Source organism: Anomaloglossus baeobatrachus, chromosome 4, assembly GCF_048569485.1.
Source record: "Anomaloglossus baeobatrachus isolate aAnoBae1 chromosome 4, aAnoBae1.hap1, whole genome shotgun sequence".
Taxonomy (NCBI): Eukaryota; Metazoa; Chordata; class Amphibia; order Anura; family Aromobatidae; genus Anomaloglossus; species Anomaloglossus baeobatrachus.
In genome coordinates, this window is record NC_134356.1 from 684,887,122 (window position 1) to 684,911,554 (window position 24,433).

General features: G+C 52.6%; 1 protein-coding gene across 1 annotated transcript; it reads right to left on the reverse strand.

Moving 5' to 3' along the window:
• Positions 1 to 8,263: 8,263 nt before the first annotated feature.
• Positions 8,264 to 23,446, reverse strand: LOC142302160 (dnaJ homolog subfamily C member 3-like). The gene is made up of 13 exons (XM_075343241.1): positions 23,342 to 23,446; positions 23,146 to 23,245; positions 16,058 to 16,168; positions 14,675 to 14,799; positions 14,027 to 14,101; positions 13,493 to 13,636; positions 13,231 to 13,412; positions 12,448 to 12,567; positions 12,229 to 12,334; positions 12,024 to 12,144; positions 10,556 to 10,688; positions 9,956 to 10,104; positions 8,264 to 8,744 (listed from the first exon to the last, which is right to left on the reverse strand). The coding sequence occupies exons 1-13, from the start codon at positions 23,435 to 23,437 to the stop codon at positions 8,605 to 8,607; spliced, it is 1,602 nt and encodes a 533-aa protein (XP_075199356.1). The 5' UTR covers positions 23,438 to 23,446; the 3' UTR covers positions 8,264 to 8,604.
• Between the last annotated feature and the right edge of the window lie 987 nt (positions 23,447 to 24,433).

The following is a 24,433-nucleotide window of genomic DNA, read 5'->3' on the forward strand; positions in this document are numbered from 1 at the left end:
GCCACAAATCCATCCAGGGAAATCTAAGAACTCACGCATCCCATAACCTTCAAAAATGTCTTAAGATCCTACAAAAAAATTGGACATAAGATGATGAGCATATCTTCAGTATAGGGCTTGGTCTGTGTCCATCAGCGTCAACCTGTTGGTTGGTTTTCTGCATTACCCTGTTAGGATCATCTATGATCAGTGACTCCAGCTTGGCTCCATTGTCTGTTGGAGTCTTCGGTGGCTTCTATTTTCTGTGTGTCCCCTTACAAGCAGCCTTTATGGGAAAGGGCACTACATACAGGAGCTTCTACGTTATGCCCTCATTCATACATGCCAACTTTTGAGAACTTTCTTTAACACTTAGCCTGTCGAAACATTGTCTGCACCATAGCAAAAGTTCAAGGATAAGCCATGCCTCCTTACATGCCTCCTTACACTCACACCCCAAGCGTTACACAGTTTTCTAAATAATTTAAAACTATTAATCTGAAAATTGTGATGCGCATTTGTATTCAGCCCACTTGTAGTCTGATACTACTAAATGTAATCCTAAGTGACCAGTTAATACATTGCGTCCCCCTGGGTGTAATGTCTTCTCAGTATAACTACAGCTGTTCTGTGAAGGCCTCAGAGGTTTGTGTGAGCACATCAGAGATCAAACAGCATCATGAAAACCAAGGAACACACCAGACAGGTCAGGGATCAACAGCATCATGAAAACCAAGGAACACACCAGACAGGTCAGAGATCAACACCATCATGAAAACCAAGGAACACACCAGACAGGTCAGGGATCAACAGCATCATGAAAACCAAGGAACACACCAGACAGGTCAGGGATCAACAGCATCATGAAAACCAAGGAACACACCAGACAGGTCAGGGATCAACAGCATCAGGAAAACCAAGGAACACACCAGACAGGTCAGGGATAAAGAGAAGAGGAAAGCAGGGTTAGGTTAGAAAAAATAGCCAATAATATGCATTTAGGTTTGAAAAAAATGTGGAAAAGTTCACAGACTATGTATTCTTTTTTAAGGCATTATGTAAGCATGATGTTCGATAAATCTAGTGACTCACCAGTGACGTTCTCTCTGATCATAGTCATTCATTCTTTTTTTCCTTTATTTGATTCAGACTGCTTTGACCATTTCTTTTCTCCACCACAGTCTCTGCAGAATTCAGCCCTCAGGCATCTTTGGTTGACACAAACCACGTAGTGCTATAACTATCTAATGTCCTAGGAAGTAATATGTGCCTCCCCATGATAAAAATGCTCCCCGTGTTTCTCCATACTGTTATAGTACCCCCTCTATGCCTGTACATAGTAATATTGCCCCCTCTGTGCTTACATATAGTAATATTGCCCCCTCTGTGTCTGCACAGTGATATTGACCCCTCTGTGCCCGCACATACTGATATTGCCCCCTCTGTACCTACACATAGTGATATTACCCCCTCTGTGCCTGCACATAGTGATATTGCCCCCACCGTGCCTACACAGTGATATTGCCCCCTCTGTACCTACACTTAGTGATATTGCCCCCTCGGTACCCGCACATAGTGATATTGCCCCCTTTGTGCCAGCACATAGTGATATTGCCCCCTTTGGGCCTACACATAGTGATATTGCACCCTCTATGACCCCACACTGTACATTATGCCACTGTAGTGGTTCCTCAACATGATAGTAATGCCCCATATAGTAATCAAATCAAATCTTTATTTTTATATAGCGCTATTAATTCCATAGTGCTTTACATACATCAGGAACACTGTCCCCATTGGGGCTCACAATCTAAATTCCCTATCTGTAGGTCTTTGGAGTGTGGGAGGAAACAGGAGTACCCGGAGGAACCCACGCACACACGGGGAGAACATACAAACTCCTTGCAGATGGTGTCCTTGGTGGGAATTGAACCCAGGACCTCAGCGCTGCAAGACTGTAGTGCTAACCACTGAGCCACCACAAGACTGTAGTGCTAACCACTGAGCCACCACAAGACTGCAGTGCTAACAACTGAGCCACCGTGCCGCCCCAAAGTAATAGCTACTCTCTGTGCCTTCATGGGGTAGCAATGCCTCTTCTATATTACCACCCAGTGTTTGAGGCATTTTGTGCCCCCATATGGTAATAGTGCCCACTCTCTGCCTACAAATAGTCACTGTGTTCCTGCACAACTTATTCTCCGTCTTAATCTTCACTTGTATCCATATAATAAAGGACGAGGCCAGAGGTGAAGGTGTTCCCTGTCCAGGAGTTTGCCAATTCCTCCCGGAGTCTGGGAGGTTCCCCGTATATCCGGGAGCCTGCCTGTTATTTCAGAAAGTGATCATACTGCCTGTACAACCCTGCCTTGGGCTGAAGTTAGAGGTTGCTGTAGGATTTTTGCACCTTTTTAGAAATGAAACACGATCTGTGGTTTCGGTGAGGATTAGTAATGATTCTGGGGGTTCTTTAAACCAGTCTGATATGTCTTATAAATATTTTTTAATCTGCTGGACAGTCCCTTTAAGGGGGCTTCTACTGTAAAAAAAACTGGTGCGTTAGAAGTGATTTGTGTCTACAAAAATTGTGAGAACGACCAGGATTTCCCACCAGTATCTCAAACTTTGGGTTCAACCAACTGTTTGCATTAACCATGGCCTAAACCTCTCACACCCTTGTCTATTAGTCTAGTTCTATGACATAAAGCTGTTGAGAAAATAGAGGCTCCACTATATACTGTATATACATATATATATATACACACACTAGCGTCGGGCTATCAGCAGGAGATAAGCCGGTGTATCCCGTGATGTAGAAACAGCACCTTATCAAGCTCAGGAAACAACCGTTATCGCCTTAGAGTTTGGACTAATAAAGCCATACAGCCATAAATATCCCGAATTATCTGATCAGGAACAAGCCGACGAGAACTCTGCCCTCTGCGACATTTTACAAGACGGAGCCGGCCAACAGCGTACTGTAATGGCGGAAAAGATGCAACACCTCAATGCCAAGGTCTGCGGAGTCACTGGGACCAGTTATGGGGGTCTTTCCTGTGATAGAGGCTCTATAAGGAGTATACTGCACATCATCAGCTCCGATTCTCCCCCCAAAAAGGATCAGTGATAAGTTTAGACATTGACAACTACTTCAATGGCTCATTACTCTTAAAGGCAGTTGAGTGTTAGTATTTACCATTGACCCATTGGACTAACTCTCGAAAAATAAAGGTTTCTCTAATTCTATTGTAGCATCATGTGGTTCCGCCCATGATATTATAATGGGCAATGGTTCCTTCTATTGTCCTCCAGCTTCATGTGGAGCTATAATAGGGATGCCTCATGGGTGTGTAAGGCCACGCATGTGCACCCTTTTTGAGGTGGCTTCTCGCATGACGTCATTGTGAAGTCTCCATTCGAGACTGTAGGCCAGTTGGAGACATCATCTGATCTAACCCAGTATGAGACAGGAGCACATAATATTATAGGCAATACATTTAGAAAAATCTTTCCGTTTCAAGTGTTGGTTCAGGGGCCAATGCTAAAAAGTAGATTGGATCTTCACGCTGACGCCATGTGGCCCTCATTAGACTGTCCCACAGAAGGTTAAACAGGGAAATTTTCACTGAGGTTCTTCTGTTATGAGGTTGTTTCTACCATTTCTGAATCTACATGTGACAAGAATAGGCAGAGATGGCATCATCAGGGACCGCCTCATTTTCTCCATGACACAGGGACCGCAAGAGTGGCTCTCCGGTCAGGACCCCACTCGGTACCTTGTTAGATATCAGACAGTTGAACTTGTGGTATTATCTGTAGCCTATTCTTGTTTTTTTAGACTTAGGCTATAAAAAGATTTGTTAACCAAATGTTTATTTAGCCAACAGCATTTTTTCCCAATTACTCCACATACATGAACATTCAGTTTGTCCGATTGAGTTCAATACGGGGCTTGGGGATAATCGTTGGACAGTAAAAAAAAAAAAAAAGGCCCATAATGGCTGAAGACTTGTCTCTGGAGCAATGTCTAATGATGAGTGAGCATGCTTACCACTGCTCTAAACTCGATCAAGCATTGGGGCGCTTGGGTACACTTGGTACTTGGCCGAGTGAACGATCCAACACAAAAAGCTGGCCCCCCCAGTGAGAGCTGTTTACATTCTCTGAATGTCTCCCATTGGGGGTAAAACATTTTTGGATGTAGCATGTCCCTCAAAAAAAACCGCATCCTCCCGCCTCCACAAATGCTGTTTATGGCTGTCTGTATGTGGGTGGATCGACGAACTGCACAATCATTGGCTTCCATTATACTCGTTACTCGAGTTGAGCCTGTCCGAGCGTCTGACCTGCTCAACTCCAGTAATGAGCACTTGAGTATCGTAGTGTTCACTCATCATTAAGAGTACCGAGCACCGTACTGCCCACCCATCAGTAAGGATGAGCGAACTGGGTATCTGGGGCTCGAATCCAAACATAGTCTTTAAAAAAAGTCTATGTCCAAGTTGTGGTGCTCTTCGTATGTGAACCACTCTATGGAGTATCGGGGTGCTCGGCCCAGTGAGAGCCATTTGCAGTCTCTCAATGGCTGTCACTGGGGTAAGAAAAAACACAAAATATTTTAGGATGTGGTGTGTAAACAAAAAAAAAAAAACCCAAACCCTGCCCTACCTTCCCCCAAAATGCTGTTTACGACTGGCTGTATGCCCAATAATTGACATCCATTATACTCATTATTCGAATCGAGCCCGTTAGTTCAGTTCCCCAGATTCTTATATTGGGTTTGGGATCCGGAAACAAGACAATCCTCCAGAGATAGAGTAGCATAAGAAGACAAGTTTTAGGTAGGGAGCATTGTCTGGAGAACCTTTGCCAAAGAAAGGATAAGAATTCCCCAAATCCAACCTGAATCTACAATAAGAAGCTCTACCGCTAAGCTGAGTGTGCCTTCATATCCTTAGGAAAATTTTGACCCACCAAGGAATATGCTATGGAAAGACCCAATATAACCCATCCAACCAAAGAAAACCTGGTTCTGCCTTATCTTTCCTTGTGAAATTACTCTAAAAAGGTAAGAGGATTTCCACCAGGAAGATACAGCTTTTTAGGTAGTGGAGAAGACATCTTGTGTTCAGAATATGACCTTCTACATTCTTCCGAGACTTGGTGTCCTTACAAAACGACTGAAGAACAATCTCCTGAGATCTATGAGAACTTTATGTAACTATGGGCAAAGAGGATGTATCCGGCTTAATGATCGCTCTATCCGGAAGAATAGTCAACAATGGAGCGAGCTGTGATGTCTGTCAGGAGAGTTAGTGGATTACAGAATAAGAACAGGATTGTTTGAAGAGTTCAGACATTGATGGCCGTAGAAGAGATTGGTTCAAACAGACCCCAACACAAAGCTGAGTTCCCATTTGTGATTGTGAAATATGGGGGGTTGTGTATCATGTTGTGTAGGTTCGTATTTTAGGCTTGGTTCACTGTCCATTATTTGTATTTGTTGTGTGTACATTGTATTGTCTGTACGTAATCACCCCTTTAGTGTTTCTGTCCCTAGGTCTGGGGGAGGGGGGCCTGGGATCCACCTAAACTCTCTGCTTACTTGAAGAATGGGTCACTCAGGCTGTGAAGGACAAGAGCGAAGGATTGATCCTCTGAGGGAAAAGCTGAGGCTGCAGCCAGCACCCCAGAGAGACTGAGAAACTCAGATTTCCCTGGAGAAGGACTGCTGGAGAAGTGGGACTGATCCTTGGGACATTTCTGCCATTGCTGGACTACTTCATCCTTTGTGTGGAGGATTATTTGATGGACATTCTGGATTGCATGAAATATTCTTTGAATTGTCACTCATCTCTCGCTCTGTTGATTGTGGGATATTGGAGAAGGACCCCGTGACACCATTGAACCGGCCTGGATCTATAGGAAGCCTTGACATATCGCCGCACCCCGGATTGATCAGTAATTTTATAAATCACACAGGTCCCCTAAGTCTGTAATCTGGACCTCTAGCTTTCAAAATCTACTTTTCAAATTTCAGGCCGTTAGGTGTAAAATGTCATCCTGCAGATGAGAAAACAGATCGGAAACTTTCGGAAGGATCCATAGATTCGACATCTGTAGGACTCCCAAGCCAAAAGGAGGCTATATCTATAATTCTAGCCCTGTCCTCTCAAATCTTCCTTAGTATCAAAGTATCAAAAGGTAGAAATATGTAAACTAGAATTTAAAAAACACACTTCACACCTGGGTATTCCCCTCAGAAGGGGGGGGGGGGAGGAGATGGAAAAATAACAGATGAAGGAAAATCACTTCATCTCTGAGGGACACCAAGCAGCAGAACATGGTTTCTGAGGAGTATTTTCTATAACAGATTGGTGGAGGTGGAAGAATGTCTTTTTTTATTTCCTAAAACTTTTCTGGGGGATGAGGCAGACTCCAGCTGCAGACCTTTCCCCACTGTGTTTGGGGTCCATCCACTTACTGAAACTGAAGGCCAACTGCTGAGAAATGACTGTAGTCTTTAGTTGATGCCATGGCTGCTTGGTGTCCCTCAGAGAAGAAGTGATTTCCCTTCATCTATTATTTTTCTATATCCTCCTTTTCTTCCCCCTTCCGATTTGGATAACCAGGTCTTTAATCTACTAGTTGACACCTTTCCACCTGTTGATATTAATGAACATTTGGGAAAACAGGCCAAGATTTATACATATAGCCTCTTTGTGACTTGGAATCTTAAAAGGTGTCGAATCCATGGATCCTCCGGAAGTTTCTATTTTATCAAGGTCCACTTCTCCATCCGCAGGTGCACAGTCTACACGTAACAGCTTGAAATTTGAAAGGTAGCTTTGAGAGCCAGGGGAGAGGTCTTCAGAATTCGCCTTTTTTCTCCTAAAAAAAAAAAGGAGTAACTTAATCACCAGTTTATGATGGAACTTAGAGTAAGTTCATTGCAAGTTCCAACAAATATCTTCTCCTGAAATGTTTATCATTTATCCTCTACCCTTTAGTTTTTTGCAAAAAGGGCAAAGAACGGTTTCTCCACTGGCACAAAGTTCAGATTATAGTCATAGGGGACCTGTTTGACTATAAAATTATTGATCACCCAGGGTGGGGAGATTTGTCAGGGCTTCCTATAGATCCAGACAGGTTGCTGGTCGGAGTGGTTCAATGGGATCTGAACTTTGTGTTGAGGTCTCTTCACACCAATCTATTCTGCTTCCATCAAGGTCCGAACTCTTAAACCGGTCCTGTTGATATTCTGTAATTCATTAACTCTCCTGACAGACATCACAGCTCGCTCCATTCTTGACATCTTCCGGATAGAGTGATCAATAAGCCAGACCCATCATCTTTGCCTATTGTTGCATAAAGTTCTCATAGATCCCAGGAGATTGTTCTTCTGTGAGGAACCCAAAGTCTCCGAAGGAAGTAGTCATATTCTGGACACAAGAAGGTGTCTTCTCCACTACCTAAAAGTGGACATCTTCCTGGGGGATATCCCACTACGTTTTAAGAGGAAAGGGAAGGCAAGAACCATTTTCCCTTTGGTTAGTTATATTGGATCTTTCCATAGCATATTCCTTGGTGGGTCAGAATCTTCCGTAGGATATGAAGACAATCTGAATTTAGGGGTATAGCTTATTCTTGTAGGTACAGGTTGGATTTGGGGAAGGTTCTCCAGCGATTGCTCCTGATTTAAAGCTTGACCCAGCCTTACTTCGTAAGAGCCGACATGAAGTCTTCCATAGGGTCACTGCTCGAAGTCGTAGGCCCTTCTGCAGTTTTCGGCACCTGACCAACCGTGTACTCAATGGCTGCATCTGCTTTTAACATTTTCCACTGTCAAAAGACTAACATCTCCATCCAGAGGTGGTCATCATGTGACCCCATGTCCATGAGTGTCAATGTTCCCCGACTCTACATCCAGTCCTGTGATTTAAGGAGGAGATTGAGCCATAAAGAGTCCTCATCCTCGCTTCTCCGGGCAAGTATCAGGGGATTTCCTAATTCTTCTTTTGACCTAACGGTCAAGCAGGACAAGAAAGCCATAGAGAAATTAACGTCAAGCAATGTATGGAAGTGTGGATGCTAAACAGCACAGCATGGAGTTGCAGGGCAGTATTTGACACCACTATATCAGTGCTGTATCGCAGTATTATTTGGAGTACTTGATGGGAATATTATTTTAGCACCAGGTTTAATACTGTCCTGGATATCTTGAAATACTCTGTGCTGCTGTGAATAAATGAAACAGTAGAAAATACTCAATAATACATTGCTCTTAAAATCATAGATATTTTAATATACATCTGCCCCTACCCAGAGTTTATTTTTTTAATCCTCGGTATATCCCGTTTCCAGAGGACGTGTGCGACTCTCGTTCTTATGCAGAGGGTGAACCCTGTCCATGAACGGGCTGATGTGCTGAATGTTCCAGGGGTGACCCCATCATCATAAAGAATCCAAGAACTGACCACGATCAAGTATGGAGGTAACAGAACCCGTGAGGACGCCCCCTCCTCCACCGCTGTAAATGCTAGAAGAAGGACGAGGTCCTTACAGAACGGCCATGTATGGAGTGTTCTCCGGTCTCCAATCCGCCACCACAAGGGGCCCGGAGGCTCAGTTAAAGTTAAATTTAAAGTGAAAGTTTCCTGAACTGAAAGGGTTAAACTCAAAAGGCCATTGTTGGTGGTGTCCAGAGCCATGCTGATTCTCAGGATCTAGTGGATCTTCTCCAGCATCGACCTTCTGACGCATTTCTGAAAATTAGAATAGTGGTTACACAAGGTTATATTCCTGTACATAGGAGCAGAATTATAGTAGTTATATTCTTGTATATAGGAGCAGAATTATAGTAGTTATATTCTTGTATATAGGAGCAGTATTATAGTAGTTATATTCTTGTACATAGGGGCAGTATTATAGTAGTTATATTCTTGTACATAGGGGCAGTATTATAGTAGTTATATTCTTGTACATAAGAGCAGTATTATAGTAGTTATATTCTTGTACATAGGGGACAGTATTATAGTAGTTATATTCTTGTACATAGAGGGCAGTATTATAGTAGTTATATTCTTGTATATAGGGGGCAGTATTATAGTAGTTATATTCTTGTACATAGGGGACAGTATTATAGTAGTTATATTCTTGTACATAGGGGACAGTATTATAGTAGTTATATTCTTGTATATAGGGGGCAGTATTATAGTAGTTATATTCTGTACATAGGGGGCAGTATTATAGTAGTTATATTCTTGTACATAGGGGCAGTATTATAGTAGTTATATTCTTGTACATAGGGGGCAGTATTATAGTAGTTATATTCTTGTATATAGGGGGCAGTATTATAGTAGTTATATTCTTGTATATAGGGGGCAGTATTATAGTAGTTATATTCTGTACATAGGGGGCAGTATTATAGTAGTTATATTCTTGTACATAGGGGCAGTATTATAGTAGTTATATTCTTGTACATAGGGGACAGTATTATAGTAGTTATATTCTTGTACATAGGGGCAGTATTATAGTAGTTATATTCTTGTACATAGGGGACAGTATTATAGTAGTTATATTCTTGTACATAGAGGCAGTATTATAGTAGTTATATTCTTGTATATAGGGGCAGTATTATAGTAGTTATATTCTTGTACATAGGGGCAGTATTATAGTAGTTATATTCTTGTACATAGAGGCAGTATTATAGTAGTTATATTCTTGTACATAGGGGCAGTATTATAGTAGTTATATTCTTGTACATAGAAGCAGTATTATAGTAGTTATATTATTGTATATAGGGGCGGTATTATAGTAGTTATATTCTTGTACATAGGGAGCAGTATTATAGTAGTTATATTCTTGTACATAGGGGGCAGTATTATAGTAGTTATATTCTTGTACATAGGGGCATTATTATAGTAGTTATATTCTTGTACATGGGGGCAGTATTATAGATATTCTTGTCACTTACCTGGATCAGTTAACACTTCTTTGGCTGCTGCAATATCAATGAATTTCTTTTCTGCCTCTCTCTTGTCCTCTTCTGACTGGAAGTTGTCCGGGTGCCATTGCTGGGCCAGCTTCCTGTAAGCTTTGATGACTTCTTGTTTGTTGGCGTTTCTGGGAGGAAGCGGCCATATTGTCATTATGTAATGTTATTGTTGGCTAGTAATGCTGAGCTTGTGCTGTGCAGAGCAGGGCGTCAGGATCAGCGTCAGCACCGCAGAAATCACCATCTCCTGCGTTTGTCGACTCGCAGATAACCCACGTCTGTCATGACAAACCATCGGCGCCCCGTGCTCACGTGATGTGGGCAACGATGGGTGGGATTATAGACACGCTTCCAGTAAATGTGTGTTACATGTCACTGTCAGAGATTGACAGCAGCATGTGACTGGTTAACAGCCGGGGCTGGATATCCCGTGGCTGCCAGTGGCACTTCACGGCTGATCACGTCATGTGTGGGAATAGATGCGGGCTCAGCATGTGAGCGCGCATCAGAAGCAGGGACACAGGCCGTCATCGGTGTAAGAAGTGGTTAATGTCAAGCTTTATGTAATTCAGCAGTTACCTTTTGACACCTAAGATTTTGTAATAATCTCTTTTCCGGGACTGTTTTAGCAGCTTCTGCGCCCGCTCCAGACCCTGATTTATCTCCTCATTTTCTCCATCCAGTTCCTTCGCTTGCTGAAAATCTTCCACCGCTGCAGCAACATAAAAGGAGAGCAGGTAACCAAGAGGGACAGAGTATGGGATGGAGAAGACTAGAAGAGAATGCTGGAAGGATAGGCAGAAAGAATGGGTCAAAATGTGGGCGTTATAGTGAAGACCTTGAAGACAGAAGGGAAAAAAGAGAAAAAGGAGAGACAGAAGGTGAGAGAATGGAAAGCAGAGCAAGATAAAAAGGAAGGGATGCAGACGACGAGCGAGAGGAGCAGAGGGCGGGAGAGCCAGCGACGAGCGAGAGGAGCAGAGGGCGGGAGAGCCAGCGACGAGCGAGAGGAGCAGAGGGCGGGAGAGCCAGCGACGAGCGAGAGGAGCAGAGGGCGGGAGAGCCAGCGACGAGCGAGAGGAGCAGAGGGCGGGAGAGCCAGCGACGAGCGAGAGGAGCAGAGGGCGGGAGAGCCAGCGACGAGCGAGAGGAGCAGAGGGCGGGAGAGCCAGCGAAGAGCGAGAGGAGCAGAGGGCGGGAGAGCCAGCGACGAGCGAGAGGAGCAGAGGGCGGGAGAGCCAGCGACGAGCGAGAGGAGCAGAGGGCGGGAGAGCCAGCGACGAGCGAGAGGAGCAGAGGGCGGGAGAGCCAGCGACGAGCGAGAGGAGCAGAGGGCGGGAGAGCCAGCGACGAGCGAGAGGAGCAGAGGGCGGGAGAGCCAGCGACGAGCGAGAGGAGCAGAGGGCGGGAGAGCCAGCGACGAGCGAGAGGAGCAGAGGGCGGGAGAGCCAGCGACGAGCGAGAGGAGCAGAGGGCGGGAGAGCCAACAAGCAAGACCCACAAAAGAGGGGGAGTGAAAACGAGCAAGCACCAAAGAGGGGAGAGACAACACAAAGAAAAGAGAGTGGGAGGGACAACAAAAAAGAAAAAGAGTTAAAAGAACCAAGTAAAAAAAAATGGAGGCCAAATAACTAGAAAAAATAGGAATCAAGAGTAAAAGGATGAAACAAAGTCTCAGTGAGACCAGAGAGAGATAAAGGAAGGGGATGAGATCAGAGAAATAAAGGAAAGGAGTGAACGAGGCAAGAATTGTGAGAACGATGAAGACTGAGCAAAGGAAAGGAAGAAGGGAAGGGGAGAAGAAGGGAGGAACAAAGAAAAGAACCGGGCAGAAGAGAGAAGGGGCGAGAGCAAGGAAGGAAGAATGGATGAGTGGAAGCGAGATGAACAATCAAGGTAAGGGGCACGGAAGACCATAGAAAAGGATAATGAAGGAAGGACTGGAAAATGATGAAAAAAAGAAAAAAAGACAAGAAAAAAAAAAAAAAAAAAAGAGGATAGAGGAAATGTGAGATGTCTTCTGTGCCCATCACAGGCCTGGACGGACCTTTCTCGTACTCCTCGTTCAGGATGTAGACCTCTGCCCGGTCCTTCAGCACCTGAGGATTTTGGGGGTCTCTCTGCAGAGCTTCTGTGCACACCTTGATGGCCGCCTCTATGTGCTGACTCTGGGGTAGAAGGAGAAGACGGGGTTAGATCTTCTCATGGCTGCTCTGGAGTGCGGGGGACATATTGGGGTGTATGTAGGGCACCTTGGACAGGCAGTGACAGATCCGCTCCTTCGCTCTCTTCCTGTAAATCTCCACTTCTTGTTCTGACTTCATGGCGGCTTCGAACTTCTCGATGGCGGCTTCATATCTGCAGAGAAGTATCCACCCTGATAATATAACATTAGGCAAAGTCCCGGTACACGGCGGTGGAGGGCGAGGACAGGAGGTCAGCACCACTCCAGGAGAGAGGGCAGCACCCACCTCTGCTCGCGGACCAGCTCCTCGGCGGCCTCCAGCTGTCGGGACAGCTTCTTCACATGCTTATAATGGGTGTGACAATCCTTATCGTCCTGGTCCAGCTTCAGACACTCCCGAACCTGGCTGCAGAGGACGAGAACACAGTGAGGAGGGGGGAGACGGCGCCTCATCATCCACCTCCAGGAGAACCCGGGGAGTCACGAGCGTGGAGACGACGATTATCACAGCGTCACAGACAGAAAACACCATACAGGGAGCAACATGACACCACACCTGTGCATACGTGACATCACCATACAGGGAGCAACAGGACATCACACCTGTGGACAGGTGACATCACCATATAGTGAGCACATGACATCATACCTGTGGACAGGTGACATCACCATATAGTGAGCACATGACATCACACCTGTGGACAGGTGACATCACCATATAGTGAGCACATGACATCACACCTGTGGACAGGTGACATCACCATATAGTGAGCACATGACATCACACCTGTGGATACATGATATCACCATACACCATACAGGGAGCACATGACATCACACCTGTGGATACATGACATCACCATACACTGAGCACATGACATCACACCTGTGGACAGGTGACATCACCATACAGTGAGCACATGACATCACACCTGTGGATACATGACATCACCATACACCATACAGGGAGCACATGACATCACACCTGTGGACAGGTGACATCACCATACAGTGAGCACATGACATCACACACTGAAGCCTTATGACATCATCCCCGCTGTCTCCCCACCTGAGGCTCTCCTCGTGGTCGCCCATGATGAAGTAGAGTGTGCTGAGCTTCAGGAAGGCGGCGCGGTTGTCGTTGCGGAGCCTGGTGGTGGGTTTCAGGTCCTGGATGGCCTTCATCACCTCGCCGTTGTGCAGGTAACACTCGGAGCGCAGCTCCCGGATACTGGGATCCCAGGGGGAATACTGGAAGACACAGGACCGTGAACAGTAACAGCCGGGGAGAAGCCCGGGTCACAGGAGGTGAGGACCCCACTGATCATTACCTCCACCACCCTGTCCAGAGAGCTGACGGCCCCCACATAGTCCTGCTGGTTGTAGGCCCCCCAGGCCGCGTCCCTGTGAGCCTCCACCTCCAGGGCCCGCTCCAGCTGACTCTTGGCTTCTTCATTGGAGGGGCTGCTCGCCAGCTACAGGGAGAAAGCAATAACGTCAGTAACCTCACATGGTGGGCCGGGGCATGGCTGCATTCACATCTTATACTCCAGCCACATACAAAGCTGCAAGAGCTGGAATCAGACACCACCCCTCAGAAGTGGTGCATTGTGGGGATGTTGTCGCTACATGAGGCACCAGTAATCTCAGGTACAGGAATATTAACAAAATGACTGCAGCTCTGGACAAAGCAAGTGCATCGGGGACTGAGAAATAACAAGAGCAGGATTGTGATTGCAGCTCTGGAGTGACACGAGCCTCAATACCTCAGGGTCTGTGTACAGAGCACAATCTACTGCATCTCACTGGAGGAAAACGCTCCCACAATGCAGCGCTCCTGCCTGACCACACGGGGGCGCACTCACCACTGCCTGGAAATCTTCTTTGGCCCCTTGCGCGTCCCCCTGCTTCAGGAGGATATTCCCCCGCTGGAGTCTGGCCTGGAGGAAAAGACTAGATCAGACACCACGGGACAATGTGAACACAGTTCTACTGATAACTGCCTCTGCAGCGCTCCTACAGGAATAGAGAGGGATTGCAGCCCGGGAGGACCGACCCTCCGAGAGGCGCTGCCGCCCCCGGGAGGACCGACCCTCCAAGAGGCGCTGCCGCCCCCGGGAGGACCGACCCTCCGAGAGGCGCTGCCGCCCCCGGGAGGACCGACCCTCCGAGAGGCGCTGCCGCCCCCGGGAGGACCGACCCTCCGAGAGGCGCTGCCGCCCCCGGGAGGACCGACCCTCCGAGAGGCGCTGCCGCCCCCGGGAGGACAGACCCTCCGAGAGGCGCTGCCGCCCCCGGGAGGACAGACCCTCCGAGAGGCGCTGCCGCCCCCGGGAGGACAGACCCTCCGAGAGGCGCTGCCGCCCCCGGGAGGACAGACCCTCCGAGAGGCGCTGCCGCCCCCGGGAGGACAGACTCTCCGAGAGGCGCTGAAGTCCTGGAGGACTAACACCCAACTATGATCCCGAATAATCGGCAGGGGTGACATCGCGGGGAGGGGGGGGGGCACTTACTGCCAGGAAGTCCGGCTTCAGGTCGATGGCTTTGCTCAGATCCGGCAGCGCCAACTTAAACTTCCCCATGGCCAGGTACACCGTCGCTCGCTTGTAATAGGTCAGATAGTTTTTGGGGTCTCCATCTGGAAAAGAAAGATATAATCATGAGACAACCGGTCCCTGAGGACGGACCCCGGATCTTCTCCCAGACCCCTGACATCACAGGGATAAACAGGGATGCATCACACACTGCAGCCACATCCAGAGCTGAAATCACAGCTCTGCTGCTGTCCTGTTACACCTAAGGCTATGTGCCCACGCTGCGGATTTTGCGCGGATTTGCCGCGGATTTCCCGAAAATCTGCAGCAGCGGCACTTCCAAGCCATTTCAATGGCATTTTGGAAATGCTGTGTCCATGCTGCGGATTTTTCCGCTGCGGATTTGCCGCGGATTTTGATCCGGAAAAATCTGCAGCATGTCAATTGTTTGGTGCAGATTTGGTGCGGATTTTTGGTTTTGAATGGGGGAAAAAAAAAAAAAAAATCCGCATCAAAATCCGCGGCAAATCCGCGGGTGCGGATTTGCCGCGAAAGTCGCGGATTTTCAGGCAGAAAAATCCGCAGGTACATTCTACCGTGGACACAGCCTTAGGCTTTCACCATGTTCTGCTGTAATGCATCAGGGCACAACAGGGGCGGATAAAACCAGATGAGACTGCAGGAAAAAACATTATGCAACAGCTGAATAGTGACCGCAGCTCTGGAGGTGACCGGGGATTAGACAAGATGTAACAGCAGAATAGCAATTGCAGCTCTGGAGGTGATTGGAGGATAAGACTCAATATAATAGCAGAATAGTGACCGCAGCTCTAGAGTTGACTGGAGGATAAGACATGATGTAACAGCAGAATAGCGATTGGAGCTCTGGAGGTGATTGGAGGATAAGACTCAATATAATAGCAGAATAGTGAGTGCAGCTCTGGAGGTGACCGGGGATAAGACACGATGTAACAGCAGAATAGCAATTGCAGCTCTGGAGGTGACTGGAGAATAAGACTCGACATAACAGCAGAATAGTAACTGCAGCTCTGGAAGTGACCGGGGATAAGACATGATGTAACAGCAGAATAGCGATTGCAGCTCTGGAGGTGATTGGAAGATAAGACTCAATATAATAGCAGAATAGTGAGTGCAGCTCTGGAGGTGACTGGGGGTAAGACGTGATGTCACAGCTGAATGGTGAATGCAGCTCTGGAGGGGATTGGTGGATAAGACACAATGTAACAGCAGAATAGTGACTGCACTGTACTGCTCGTCCATCACCTGTGCCTCCACCAGTCAGTGATGTGGGATATGCTGCCCTCTGGTGGGCAGCACCTGATATACATCCCGACCACTCACCCACGGCCGCGTGGTAATGAGACAGCGCCTCGGCCAGTTGTCCTGCAGCCAAGAGCTTCCGTCCCGTCTCCAGGTGACTCTCCACCTCCGCCTGCCCGGCAGCCAGGGACCCTGCGGAGATAACACAGACACAGAGTGACCACAAATGATACCGCACCCAGGGGGAGCCCAGACTGACCCCCGGAGGACACAGTCACAGGGAGGGAGAGGCCAGACTGACCCCCGGAGGACGCCGTCACAGGGAGGGAGAGGCCAGACTGACCCCCAGAGGACGCCGTCACAGGGAGGGAGAGCCCAGACTGACCCCCAGAGGACACAGCCACAGGGAGGGAGAGCCCAGACTGACCCCCAGAGGACACAGCCACAGGGAGGGAGAGCCCAGACTGACCCCCAGAGGACACCGGCACAGAGAGGGAGAGACCAGACTGACCCCCGGAGGACACAGTCACAGGGAGGGAGAGACCAGACTGACCCCCAGAGGACACAGCCACAGGGAGGGAGAGCCCAGACTGACCCCCAGAGGACACAGTCACAGGGAGGGAGAGACCAGACTGACCCCCGGAGGACACAGTCACAGGGAGGGAGAGACCAGACTGACCCCCAGAGGACACAGTCACAGAGAGGGAGAGACCAGACTGACCCCCAGAGGACACCGTCACAGGGAGGGAGAGACCAGACTGACCCCCAGAGGACGCAGTCACAGGGAGGGAGAGCCCAGACTGACCCCCAGAGGACACAGTCACAGGGAGGGAGAGGCCAGACTGACCCCCAGAGGACGCCGTCACAGGGAGGGAGAGACCAGACTGACCCCCAGAGGACGCAGTCACAGGGAGGGAGAGCCCAGACTGACCCCCAGAGGACACAGTCACAGGGAGGGAGAGGCCAGACTGACCCCCAGAGGACGCAGTCACAGGGAGGGAGAGGCCAGACTGACCCCCAGAGGACGCAGTCACAGGGAGGGAGAGACCAGACTGACCCCCAGAGGACGCAGTCACAGGGAGGGAGAGACCAGACTGACCCCCAGAGGACACAGTCACAGAGAGGGAGAGCCCAGACTGACCCCCAGAGGACACCGTCACAGGGAGGGAGAGACCAGACTGACCCCCAGAGGACGCAGTCACAGGGAGGGAGAGCCCAGACTGACCCCCAGAGGACACAGTCACAGGGAGGGAGAGGCCAGACTGACCCCCAGAGGACGCCGTCACAGGGAGGGAGAGACCAGACTGACCCCCAGAGGACGCAGTCACAGGGAGGGAGAGCCCAGACTGACCCCCAGAGGACACAGTCACAGGGAGGGAGAGGCCAGACTGACCCCCAGAGGACGCAGTCACAGGGAGGGAGAGGCCAGACTGACCCCCAGAGGACGCAGTCACAGGGAGGGAGAGACCAGACTGACCCCCAGAGGACGCCGTCACAGGGAGGGAGAGACCAGACTGACCCCCAGAGGACGCCGTCACAGGGAGGGAGAGACCAGACTGACCCCCAGAGGACGCCGTCACAGGGAGGGAGAGACCAGACTGACCCCCAGAGGACGCCGTCACAGGGAGGGAGAGACCAGACTGACCCCCAGAGGACGCAGTCACAGGGAGGGAGAGGCCAGACTGACCCCCAGAGGACGCAGCCACAGGGAGGGAGAGCCCAGACTGACCCCGAGAGGACGCAGCCACAGGGAGGGAGAGCCCAGACTGACCCCGAGAGGACGCCGTCACAGGGAGGGAGAGACCAGACTGACCCCCAGAGGACGCCGTCACAGGGAGGGAGAGACCAGACTGACCCCCAGAGGACGCAGTCACAGGGAGGGAGAGCCCAGACTGACCCCCAGAGGACACAGTCACAGGGAGGGAGAGGCCAGACTGACCCCCAGAGGACGCAGTCACAGGGAGGGAGAGACCAGACTGACCCCCAGAGGACGCAGTCACAGGGAGGGAGAGACCAGACTGACCCCCAGAGGACGCAGTCACAGGGAGGGAGAGACCAGACTGACCCCCAGAGGACACAGTCACAGGGAGGGAGAGACCAGACTGACCCCCAGAGGACACAGTCACAGGGAGGGAGAGACCAGACTGACCCCCAGAGGACGCAGTCACAGGGAGGGAGAGCCCAGACTGACCCCCAGAGGACACAGCCACAGGGAGGGAGAGCCCAGACTGACCCCCAGAGGACACCGTCACAGGGAGGGAGAGCCCAGACTGACCCCCAGAGGACGCCGGCACAGGGAGGAAGAGCCCAGACTGACCCCCGGAGGACACAGCCACAGGGAGGGAGAGCCCAGACTGACCCCCAGAGGACACCGTCACAGGGAGGGAGAGCCCAGACTGACCCCCAGAGGACACAGCCACAGGGAGGGAGAGCCCAGACTGACCCCCGGAGGACACAGCCACAGGGAGGGAGAGCCCAGACTGACCCCCAGAGGACACCGTCACAGGGAGGGAGAGCCCAGACTGACCCCCAGAGGACGCCGGCACAGGGAGGAAGAGCCCAGACTGACCCCCAGAGGACGCCGGCACAGGGAGGAAGAGCCCAGACTGACCCCCAGAGGACGCCGTCACAGGGAGGAAGAGCCCAGACTGACCCCCAGAGGACGCCGTCACAGGGAGGGAGAGCCCAGACTGACCCCCAGAGGACGCCGTCACAGGGAGGGAGAGCCCAGACTGACCCCCGGAGGACACCGTCACAGGGAGGAAGAGCCCAGACTGACCCCCGGAGGACACCGTCACAGGGAGGAAGAGCCCAGACTGACCCCCAGAGGACACCGGCACAGGGAGGGAGAGCCCAGACTGACCCCCGGAGGACACCGTCACAGGGAGGGAGAGCCCAGACTGACCCCCAGAGGACACCGTCACAGGGAGGGAGAGACCAGACTGACCCCCAGAGGACGCAGTCACAGGGAGGGAGAGACCAGACTGACCCCCAGAGGACGCAGTCACAGGGAGGGAGAGACCAGACTGACCCCCAGAGGACGCCGTCACAGGGAGGGAGAGCCCAGACTGACCCCCAGAGGACGCCGTCACAGGGAGGGAGAGCCCAGACTGACCCCCAGAGGACGCCGTCACAGGGAGGGAGAGCCCAGACTGACCCCCAGAGGACACAGTCACAGGGAGGGAGAGGCCAGACTGACCCCCAGAGGACACCGTCACAGGGAGGGAGAGGCCAGACTGACCCCCAGAGGACACAGTCACAGGGAGGGAGAGGCCAGACTGACCCCCAGAGGACACAGTCACAGGGAGGGAGAGGCCAGACTGACCCCCAGAGGACACCGTCACAGGGAGGGAGAGGCCAGACTGACCCCCAGAGGACACCGTCACAGGGAGGGAGAGGCCAGACTGACCCCCAGAGGACACAGTCACAGGGAGGGAGAGGCCAGACTGACCCCCAGAGGACACCGTCACAGGGAGGGAGAGGCCAGACTGACCCCCAGAGGACACCGTCACAGGGAGGGAGAGCCCAGACTGACCCCCGGAGGACACAGTCACAGGGAGGGAGAGCCCAGACTGACCCCCGGAGGACACAGTCACAGGGAGGGAGAGCCCAGACTGACCCCCAGAGGACACCGTCACAGGGAGGGAGAGCCCAGACTGACCCCCAGAGGACACCGTCACAGGGAGGGAGAGCCCAGACTGACCCCCGGAGGACACAGTCACAGGGAGGGAGAGCCCAGACTGACCCCCAGAGGACACAGTCACAGGGAGGGAGAGGCCAGACTGACCCCCAGAGGACACAGTCACAGGGAGGGAGAGGCCAGACTGACCCCCAGAGGACACCGTCACAGGGAGGGAGAGCCCAGACTGACCCCCAGAGGACGCAGTCACAGGGAGGGAGAGCCCAGACTGACCCCCAGAGGACGCAGTCACAGGGAGGGAGAGCCCAGACTGACCCCCAGAGGACGCAGTCACAGGGAGGGAGAGGCCAGACTGACCCCCGGAGGACACAGTCACAGGGAGGGAGAGGCCAGACTGACCCCCAGAGGACGCCGGCACAGGGAGGGAGAGGCCAGACTGACCCCCAGAGGGCACCGGCACAGGGAGGGAGAGCCCAGACTGACCCCCAGAGGACACCGTCACAGGGAGGGAGAGACCAGACTGACCCCCAGAGGACGCCGTCACAGGGAGGGAGAGCCCAGACTGACCCCCAGAGGACGCCGTCACAGAGAGGGAGAGACCAGACTGACCCCCAGAGGACACAGTCACAGGGAGGGAGAGACCAGACTGACCCCCAGAGGACGCCGTCACAGAGAGGGAGAGACCAGACTGACCCCCAGAGGACGCCGTCACAGAGAGGGAGAGACCAGACTGACCCCCAGAGGACACCGGCACAGGGAGGGAGAGCCCAGACTGACCCCCGGAGGACACCGGCACAGGGAAGGAGAGACCAGACTGACCCCCAGAGGACGCCGTCACAGGGAGGGAGAGCCCAGACTGACCCCCAGAGGACACCGGCACAGGGAAGGAGAGACCAGACTGACCCCCAGAGGACACCGTCACAGAGAGGGAGAGCCCAGACTGACCCCCAGAGGACGCCGTCACAGAGAGGGAGAGACCAGACTGACCCCCAGAGGACACAGTCACAGGGAGGGAGAGCCCAGACTGACCCCCAGAGGACACCGTCACAGGGAGGGAGAGCCCAGACTGACCCCCAGAGGACGCCGTCACAGGGAGGGAGAGCCCAGACTGACCCCCAGAGGACACCGTCACAGGGAGGGAGAGGCCAGACTGACCCCCAGAGGACACAGTCACAGGGAGGGAGAGGCCAGACTGACCCCCAGAGGACGCCGTCACAGAGAGGGAGAGACCAGACTGACCCCCAGAGGACACAGTCACAGAGAGGGAGAGCCCAGACTGACCCCCAGAGGACACCGTCACAGAGAGGGAGAGACCAGACTGACCCCCAGAGGACACCGTCACAGAGAGGGAGAGACCAGACTGACCCCCAGAGGACACCGTCACAGAGAGGGAGAGCCCAGACTGACCCCCAGAGGACGCCGTCACAGGGAGGGAGAGCCCAGACTGACCCCCAGAGGACACCGTCACAGAGAGGGAGAGCCCAGACTGACCCCCAGAGGACGCCGGCACAGGGAGGGAGAGGCCAGACTGACCCCCAGAGGACACCGTCACAGGGAGGGAGAGACCAGACTGACCCCCAGAGGACACCGGCACAGGGAAGGAGAGACCAGACTGACCCCCAGAGGACACCGTCACAGAGAGGGAGAGGCCAGACTGACCCCCAGAGGACGCCGGCACAGGGAGGGAGAGGCCAGACTGACCCCCAGAGGACACCGTCACAGGGAGGGAGAGGCCAGACTGACCCCCAGAGGACACCGTCACAGGGAGGGAGAGCCCAGACTGACCCCCAGAGGACACCGGCACAGGGAAGGAGAGACCAGACTGACCCCCAGAGGACACCGTCACAGAGAGGGAGAGGCCAGACTGACCCCCAGAGGACGCCGTCACAGGGAGGGAGAGCCCAGACTGACCCCCAGAGGACGCCGTCACAGGGAGGGAGAGCCCAGACTGACCCCCAGAGGACACAGTCACAGGGAGGGAGAGCCCAGACTGACCCCCAGAGGACGCAGTCACAGGGAGGGAGAGCCCAGACTGACCCCCAGAGGACGCAGTCACAGGGAGGGAGAGACCAGACTGACCCCCAGAGGACGCCGTCACAGGGAGGGAGAGGCCAGACTGACCCCCAGAGGACGCCGTCACAGGGAGGGAGAGGCCAGACTGACCCCCAGAGGACGCAGTCACAGGGAGGGAGAGACCAGACTGACCCCCAGAGGACGCCGTCACAGGGAGGGAGAGCCCAGACTGACCCCCAGAGGACACAGTCACAGGGAGGGAGAGCCCAGACTGACCCCCAGAGGACACAGTCACAGGGAGGGAGAGCCCAGACTGACCCCCAGAGGACACAGTCACAGGGAGGGAGAGCCCAGACTGACCCCCAGAGGGCACCGTCACAGAGAGGGAGAGCCCAGACTGACCCCCAGAGGACGCCGTCACAGGGAGGGAGAGCCCAGACTGACCCCCAGAGGACACAGTCACAGGGAGGGAGAGCCCAGACTGACCCCCAGAGGACACAGTCACAGGGAGGGAGAGCCCAGACTGACCCCCAGAGGACACCGTCACAGGGAGGGAGAGACCAGACTGACCCCCAGAGGACACAGTCACAGGGAGGGAGAGCCCAGACTGACCCCCAGAGGACACAGTCACAGGGAGGGAGAGCCCAGACTGACCCCCAGAGGACACAGTCACAGGGAGGGAGAGCCCAGACTGACCCCCAGAGGACGCAGCCACAGGGAGGGAGAGCCCAGACTGACCCCCAGAGGGCACAGTCACAGGGAGGGAGGGCCCAGACTGACCCCCAGAGGACACAGTCACAGGGAGGGAGAGGCCAGACTGACCCCCAGAGGACGCCGTCACAGGGAGGGAGAGGCCAGACTGACCCCCAGAGGACGCAGCCACAGGGAGGGAGAGCCCAGACTGACCCCCAGAGGACACAGTCACAGGGAGGGAGAGCCCAGACTGACCCCCAGAGGACACAGTCACAGGGAGGGAGAGCCCAGACTGACCCCCAGAGGGCACAGTCACGGGGAGGGAGAGCCCAGACTGACCCCCGGAGGACACAGCCACAGGGAGGGAGAGCCCAGACTGACCCCCAGAGGACACAGTCACAGGGAGGGAGAGCCCAGACTGACCCCCGGAGGACACAGTCACAGGGAGGGAGAGCCCAGACTGACCCCCAGAGGGCACAGTCACGGGGAGGGAGAGCCCAGACTGACCCCCAGAGGACACCGTCACAGAGAGGGAGAGCCCAGACTGACCCCCGGAGGACACAGCCACAGGGAGGGAGAGCCCAGACTGACCCCCGGAGGACACAGCCACAGGGAGGGAGAGCCCAGACTGACCCCCAGAGGACACAGTCACAGGGAGGGAGAGACCAGACTGACCCCCAGAGGACACAGTCACAGGGAGGGAGAGCCCAGACTGACCCCCAGAGGACACAGTCACAGGGAGGGAGAGCCCAGACTGACCCCCAGAGGACGCCGTGAAGACAGGAAGAGTTGTCATGGGGGCGAAGGACGTTCCAGAACTCACCGTCCAGCTGTAGGTCCAGGAAGACGCAGAGGAGGGACAGGGAGGACAGGACCCCGCTCACACCGCGCCGCGCTCGCTCCATGTCAGCGCTCTGCTGCACCTGGGGGATACAGAAGTCACCAATACATAACATGGGCTGGGGAGTGCAGCTCTGGAGGAGAAGCTGAGCCCAGAGCAGCCACCCTGCAGCACACACCTGCAGCCTGTCACCCCTCTGCGCTGCACATCCCCTGCACACAGACTCTGCGGCACTTCCGCTTCCGGCTGTCACAAACGCGCATCTGACAACCATTCCAGGAGACGCATCCGGGATCAGAGCGCTGGCCAATCACTGACAAGCTGGCGAAAGCGTGGGGAGCGCTGATTGGTTCGTCGGCTGAAAGCGGGGTGACGTCATTACCGCGCCTTTTCTGCCCTTTCTTCACTTTCACTTCGCTTGTATCCTTGGTGATGATTAGCAGCGCTCTGTGATTGGTGAGTTGTCATGTAAGACTCCGCCTTTCACCATTTTTATTGGCTATTGACGCTCTCGCATCACTTAGCGCCTTTGCCACCTGCTGGTTTTTCATTGGTCCCGAATTTTTTTTATGCAAATTACTCACTGCCCAACCTGGTTTGATTGTAGTCACCTCTGTTTAATAATCTGTAATTGCGTCACGTGACGGGTCTGCGTGATGACACAGCGCCACCTGGAGGAGAAAGAAAATAACAATGCAAGTGTTCATATGACACTGCGCCACCTGCTGGTGATAGAACATAATGACACAGCGCCACCTGCTGGAGATAGAACATAATGACACAGCGCCACCTGCTGGAGATAGAACATAATGACACAGCGCCACCTGCTGGAGATAGAACATAATGACACTGCGCCACCTGCTGGAGATAGAACATAATGACACTGCGCCACCTGCTGGTGATAGAACATAATGACACTGCGCCACCTGGTGGTGATAGAACATAATGACACAGCGCCACCTGGAGGAGAAAGAAAATAACTATGCAAGTGTTCATATGACACAGCGCCACCTGCTGGAGATAGAACATAATGACACAGCGCCACCTGCTGGAGATAGAACATAATGACACAGCGCCACCTGCTGGAGATAGAACATAATGACACAGCGCCACCTGCTGGAGATAGAACATAATGACACTGCGCCACCTGCTGGAGATAGAACATAATGACACTGCGCCACCTGCTGGTGATAGAACATAATGACACAGCGCCACCTGCTGGAGATAGAACATAATGACACAGCGCCACCTGCTGGAGATAGAACATAAT